We start from the raw sequence: 6,851 nt of genomic DNA, 5'->3' as shown, positions 1-6,851 counted from the left end.
TTTTTTTTTTTTTTTTTTTTTTTTTTTTTTAATGGAATATTTCATCACCTGACATTCAAATCCTCCCCACGCTGCTACTGTTTGTCCTCCGGGCAAGGATGCTTCGCTCGGAGGATGCGACAGGAGGGCCGGGAGCCTGCGGAGGGGTGGGAATATCCAGCTCCTGGCTTTGTACTCGCTTTGCTTCTCCCACATTTCGCTTAGGGGATTAACAAATTCCAGCGAGAAAAGATCTTTGTGTCAGCTTAATTGCAGCGTGTAGCCTCTCACGCATGCACTCTGCAAGCAAATGGTGCCTATGTGCCATGCCTTCCCTCCGTTTTATCCCATATTTTCCCTATAGGATTAGGTGGAGGAAAGGCTGGAGATCTGCAGGCAAAAAAAGGAAAATGAGAAGCTTTGAATTGAAACCCTCTTGCAGCTCCTTCCGCACCAGAAACCCGCTTATGTTCCGCCGGAGGCAGAAGGTGGCACGAAAACATAAATTAACCCTCTGCTTGCTCTCTCTTGCAGCCATGCACGGCCACTTCGACGTGGTGGAGCTGCTCCTGGCACGGTAAGCCAGCCTCGTGTAGAAGGTGCCTCTCTCCTGCTTGCCATCCTGACACCGTGTCCCATTTTCCCAGCTTTTCCCAGCCATTTTGGGGCCTTGGGGATAAGTGTTTGGCTGACAGGCACCGGCTTTGCTGTGGCATGAGCCCCGTTACGTAACCCAGCTCTGCTTCTCTGCTGATTCATCCCAGTTGCCTGCAACGTGTCGGTGGCTGCGCGATAATGAGGAAAGGCTTTTGTGGCAGCTCAGGCTGGGCTTTATCCTTAGGCTTTATCCTTAGACTGCTCCTAACTGCTGCTTTAAACCAACCGTCCTCATCCTATTGCCTTCCTGAGCAGCAGCAGCAGCTCCTGCTGCCAGAGCCACCAGCAGGTCCCTTTAACCAGCCCGTTCCAGCCTTGCTGACCGCTCTGAGTGTTTGGCTCGTGGTGACTGTAGCCGTTTATGCTGTGCCTCAAGCCAGGCTTTTGACTTTGATTTGGTCTTTTCTCCCTTCATGGTACTCCCGTGTTGGTCATGGCCCAGTAAAGCCCCCAGGAAGGTTTAACATGTGCTCGGGATAGGCTTTGCCTGTCTTTTTTGGTGAAATCTTACCAATAGTTTCTGGTGTTTTCCAACACAAAGCAACGGTGCAGTGAGTGTTGTGGAGATGCCAGCAGCTCTGTGCTCAGGGGTGGCTTTTATCCCCTCTGCCAGGTGCCACTACAAACCTGACAGCAGGGACAACTGCGGAGTCACTCCCTTTATGGATGCCATCCAGAACGGGCACGTGGACATCGCCCGGCTCCTCCTGGAAAAGCACCAGGTAGGTGCCTGAAACCTCTTTTCCCTCCTCCCAGACCTGTCCTGGAATTGCCACACAAGGCAATAACCACTGTGCTCATCGTAACCAAATTGTGAAAAATCAATGTGGGCAAATTCCCCTGGGAATTAAGCAAGATTTAGCGGCGTGAGGATTGAGTAAGAACATCAGGACCAGGCTCCTGGTCTTGCCTTTGCTTGTACATGAAGGTATAAAATGTTTGCAAGGTTTCCTGACATTTTTGAATGGGGAACATGGAAGGGTTGATTTAATTCCCCGTTCTGATGCCTGGCTGACTGCCACGAGGCTGCCACTGCAGATGCCAGAGGCCTTGTCGCTACCTTCTAGGTTTTGTAAATCCAAGTCAGGCAATGGGGAAGCAAGAGGTGAGATCAGATCCCCTGCCATGAGCGTGCCCAGTGTTTCCCCTATTTGCCTTCTTGCTTCTGCATCCTGGCAGTTCAAGTTCAGGGACCTGCAGAGCTCCCATGGGATCATCCCATTTGCCTCCCTGCATGGGCTGCTGCTTGTCCTTGAAGGCTCCGGTTGTGTCGACCACCGCTCTCCCCGTCCCTCCTTGCTGCCCTTCCAGGCCTGCCCGTCGGCCGCGGACGCGCTGGGCGCTCAGGCTCTGCACCTGGCGGCCGTCACGGCCCAGGACGGCGCCATCCGCTTCCTCGTGTCCGAGCTGGGCACCGACGTGGACGCGAGAGCGACGGCCCTGCGCCTCACAGCACTGCACTACGCCGCCAAGGTTGGTCTCTTAACCCCCCTGGCAAAGTCTCTGCCAGTTGCTGACCTCCCAGCCAGCCCCTGAAGGAGCTTTTCCCTCTCTGTGGCCATGGGATTTACACTATAGGGAGCAGCTCTTGAGAAGTGATGGTTCCTCCTGGCAGAGGAGATGGGGACGAATCAAACTGCTTTGAGTTGCAGCCAAGTGAGGGCAGTCTGAGCACTCTCCTGCTCCCATCCTTCACCCACGAGGCTCGTGGGGCTTGCTGAGCACCTACACTGCTCGCTGGGTGTGCAGAGAAGTCCCCAAGCCCTCTGCAGCCACCCGGATTCCTTCTGGACGCCGTCCCCCAGACGCCTGGGTGACACTTGCTGAGCGCTGGCAGCCACATTCCCCTCCAGCAGGACCCAGCCAGGGCATTCGCTGGCTCCCACAAAGGAGGCCTTTCTCCCGGCCTCCCTTCCTCATGCTCCACGAAACCCCACTGAAAGCCCTCTTGGTTGCCAAGGGTACGTTTAACAGCACGGCTCTTGGGGAGCACAATGTGCCTTGGAGAAGATCCCAGCTCTGTCCTGGCGAGCGGCTGGTCGGAGAGCGACCCAATAGGTTCCTCTTCCTTCCCGAGGCTCGCTGTCACTTCGTATTTACAGCATTGTTTGTTTGCCTGGTGGCATTTTTTTCTTCCCCGCCTTAATTCTTGTTGTTTTGCATTTATAAATACGTGAAAATCAAATTACACTTTCAACTCGATTTGCTGCCAAGGCCGTGGCAGCCCAAGCGGTTCCTGGCTTGATGTTTTTGCCGCACAGAGAGGGTGCGCGGGGAGGAATAGGATGCAACCAAGTCGTACAATAACGGGGGAAAGAGGGGCTAAAAATAAGGCTGTCCTGCTGTGTGACAGAGCCTAATTCATTGCAGCAAAGGAGGAAGCACAAAATGAAGCCTTGTTTTAGGGAGAGAGGATCTGAGGCTCTAGATTTCCGAGGTGAACTCGTGTTACGGTGTGAGGGTTGCACGCAGCTTCCTGCTGATTTTTAGGCCTCTCCTCAAAGACCCCGTTGCCAACTATTAAAGGTAAGTCCAAGATCCTGCAGCTCTGTGGCCAGCTGCAGTTAAAAGCAATTTAATTGAGTTATTTGAATGGAGACAAGAGTTGGAGAGAGAAGGTGAGCTCGCTTGACAGTTTCAGTGCACTTAATTTGCTGTTAAGGAACATCCTGGGGCTTTGCCACCCTGCTGTAATCACTGGGAGCCCGGTCTCCAAATTCCACATCCTTGAGGCCCCCTCGTCGTGCAGGGTGGCCAAGGAGGCTGCTGAGCCACGACCAGGAGGATCCTACGGGATGCACGGTCACCTACACCAGGACTTGGATCTGGACGTGGTTGACTCCTTCACATCTGTCCTGCCAAGCTGTAACATCACCATTGGAGATGGCTCTTTGCCATGGATGATTTTTAACTGCTTCTGGTCCAAGCTGAATCCCTTTAATTTTAAACATCACGTTAATTGTTGGCAGAGGGAATTAGGCCCCTGCTTTGCTCTCTGTTCAGCCTCTGTGAGGCTCCCACGGGGGAGGCTCTCTGCAAACTCGCTCCTGCAGAGTGTCCCGTGCTCGCCCACGCAGGAAGGACACACTCACACCATCGAGACGCTGCTGTCCCTCGGTGCCGACGTCCACGCCAAGGACGGGAAGGGCCGCTCGGGTAAGGCTGCAGCTGTCCCTTCTCCCTGCCCCCTTTGCATGAAGCTTTCAGGAGCCCAACATCCCTCCCTGCTTCCCTACATCTCCCCCGAATGCAGCTGCAATTGGGCAGGGCAGAACTCCGAGGGCAGCAGGCATGGGCAGTGATTGCACAGGCATCTCTTTTAAAAAAATATATATATTAAAAAAATACAAATATATATATGTATAAAAATGGCTTCAATCGTTGCCAAAATTGGCAACTTCCCCAGTGTTCAGGTTTTGCTCAGGAACCCGCTTCCGTGGTGAGCGTGGGCAGCCTGGTATCGCTCAGCCTCCCTCCCTCCCAGCCCCTAGCGAGTGGGTTCAAGCTCTGCTCAACTTGTCCAGCCCTGCAGGTTTGTTGTGGTTTCCTGCCGGCCCTGGTCGTGTCACCCTGTCCCCAGGGCGCCGCTTCAGAGGGAGCTGGTGGGGAGGAGGGCTCGTAGCTCCTCCACCTGCGCAGCTGGGTGAGGAAGAGGATGTGTCCCCTGCCCTGCCTCAGCAGTTTAGTCATCCTGCCCCTGCTGCAGCGGGGCAGCTGAGCCCTGTTCTGTCACTGCGCGGGTAACACAACCGCACCAAAAAAGTCCTTTTTTCACCCTTGCCGCGTTTCCTCTGCGGCTTCCATTTCCCTCCGTGCAGCTGCAGCTGAAGCCGAGGGAGGCCGAAGCCGCCGGGGAATCTCGGTTCCTTCCTTGACGTCCCTCCTCCGTCCCCGCAGGGCTGCACATGGCATGCGCGGGGCAGCACGCGGCCTGCGCGCGGCTGCTGCTCGGCGCCGGCCTGCGCGACGTGCCGGACAGCGCGGGCGGCCTCGCGCGCCGCCTCGCACGGGATCCCCGCGTCCTCCGGCTCTTCCAAGACGCCGACGCCTGAAACTGGCCCAGGAAGAACATTTGGAGCACAGGGATGTTCCTCGGCCCTGGCGACTCTCCGGATTTAGGCGGCCACCTGCGTAAGAGTGGGATTTTTAGCCGAGGATTGAGCGCGGAGCTCCAGCTTGCCACGTGGGAAGTGTGGCCAGGAGAAAGCGCTGCCCTAAATAGGATTATCTCGATGAGATAACGGGCGTAATGCACCCGGGCTTTGGCACCGCTGCCCAACCCCGTCCTTGCAAATTCATGGCTGCTCTTCCTTCATGACCATATCCCAGGGCTGATTTACATCTCCTCATCTCCGCTTGTGCCAGCACATCCCAATGTTGGAATCCGTACCTCCTCATGGAAAACCCCGTGAGGAACGTGCTCCGGGTTGATGACCTCGGGGGACCTGTGTGCCTTGAAGCCCGTGGAGCCTGGCTCTTCACAGGATGTTTCACAACATCCTGCAGGAAAAGATAAACCCGGAGCACTGATTTCTAAAGCTTTCTCTGGACCCACAAAACTGTTAAACTGCTTTAAGCGACCTCCTCTTTCAGCAGCATCCTGGAAGAAGCCAAGGAGCTTCAATGATCTCCTGGTGACTTCAAGCACCTGGTGACCTCAAGCAACTTGGAGCTGCCTCAGGGTAAGCGAGATGCTTCCATGCCACGATTCATCACAAAGATCCCGAGCCGAAGAGACTCCAGAGTGTCCGCCATGTCCCTGAAAACCAGAGCACCAGGGGCAATTTCCAGGACTGTGTGTTTCCCTCGGACTCTGCTGATGGAGACGAATAGCTTGTGAGTCAGGACTTCATGAGAAAGCAAAGGAGAGTGTTCCTAGATTTGTTCCTAGCTTTCCTGGCCTTAGTAAACACCTCAGAAAAAGCAATTTGTGTTATTTGTGTGATGTTTTATGATTTCTGAAGGATTCCTGTCAGTAGCAGAGGGCTGGGCAGTGCCTGGACAGGAAGCTAAGAGCCTCCTCTCATCAAAGACACTTCCTCGGCCATGCTCATTCCTCACCCTTCTCCTAAATCCAGGCTCGATTAAATCCGTAAAATAAAAAGCGTAGGGCTGGACTGGCTCCTGCCATCGCGCACGGCACAAGGAACAAGCAGCCATGGAGCTCAGGTTCAGCCTTTCTCCTCCCCTTGGGGTGAAACCCAGGCTTTTTGGGGTAGCCTTCTTCAGGAGGACACCATTTTTGGGGTATTTTGGAAGGGAATCGGTGCAAGCGCCGTCACGGTCAGCTCTGTCCCTGCCGCCCTACAGTTGCGCTAAGAGGCTGTAAGCGCTGACAGCGCAGGGCAGCTCTGGGCGCTTAATCCCGGCTTGGGCCTCTAATCCCGGCCGGGGACAGGCCCAGCCTGGGGGTCAGACACAGCACAAACAGCACGACCGAGCACAGATAAACTCAGCTCACGGGTGGTGGCCCCATTGGGAATTCTGCACTTCCCGGCATCCAGCCCAGTGCTGATTCCGCTTGCTGACTCCTTGGAAAACAGCTGTTGTTTTTTTTCCCCCTGAGTTTGGGATTGAATCAGTGGCAAAGGGAGGTGCAAGGCGGGGTTCCCCAGGGCTGGGAAACTCCAGCCTCTACGGAAACAAAGCTGGGAAATGCCCCCAAAAAACTACAAAAGACAGAACTTTCTCAAAGCCGCCTCCGCACAGATGTGACACTGGGGCTTGGGGTGTTTTGGGGTAAAAAAGGGGCAAAGGGGGAGGTGTTAAGAGGGAGAAATGAAAGTGGTCCCAAAAGGGGAAGTGGGGGCTGCCCCCCCGGGAGCCGTTTTTGGGGATGATGGAGGCAGCGGGACCCAGGGCACGGAGGAGGGGCTGGAAAGAGCGGAGCTGGAAGGGATGGAAGGACGTGAGGGTGGAAACAGCAGAGTTGGGAGAATGGAGGGTGGGAAGGAGATGGAAGCATGAGAGGATGGAGGGATGGAGGAAGGGGAAAATGGAAGGAGAGAAGGGAGGATGGAAGGTGGAAGAAGGATGGGAAGATTGGAAGGATGGAGGGAAGGGTGGAGGGATGAGAGGCTAAGGGTGCAAGGATAGGGTGGAAGGATAGAGGGTTGGAAGGACAGAGGGATGGGAAGAGGGAGGATGCAAGGAGGGATGGGATGGAGGGATGGGAATATGGAGGGGGGAGGGATGGATGAGGGGATGGAGGGATG

General features: G+C 55.1%; 1 protein-coding gene across 1 annotated transcript in view; it reads left to right on the top strand.

Annotated features, from left to right (window-relative positions):
* Nucleotides 1-5,454, top strand: part of ANKRD16 (ankyrin repeat domain 16) — an 8,278-nt gene extending 2,824 nt beyond the window's left edge. Inside the window, exons 3-7 of the mRNA XM_026044329.1 lie at nt 514-556; nt 1,250-1,358; nt 1,948-2,109; nt 3,714-3,792; nt 4,534-5,454. Coding sequence (XP_025900114.1) covers nt 514-556; nt 1,250-1,358; nt 1,948-2,109; nt 3,714-3,792; nt 4,534-4,688 — 548 coding nt within the window. The 3' untranslated portion in view covers nt 4,689-5,454. The remainder of the gene's footprint in view (nt 1-513; nt 557-1,249; nt 1,359-1,947; nt 2,110-3,713; nt 3,793-4,533) is intronic.
* Nucleotides 5,455-6,851: the final 1,397 nt, after the last annotated feature.

This window comes from Nothoprocta perdicaria, unplaced genomic scaffold, assembly GCF_003342845.1.
Source record: "Nothoprocta perdicaria isolate Ctin4 unplaced genomic scaffold, notPer1 scaffold_359, whole genome shotgun sequence".
Taxonomy (NCBI): Eukaryota; Metazoa; Chordata; class Aves; order Tinamiformes; family Tinamidae; genus Nothoprocta; species Nothoprocta perdicaria.
The sequence above is the reverse complement of the archived record's forward strand: the minus strand, read 5'-3'. Positions and strand labels throughout refer to the sequence as shown.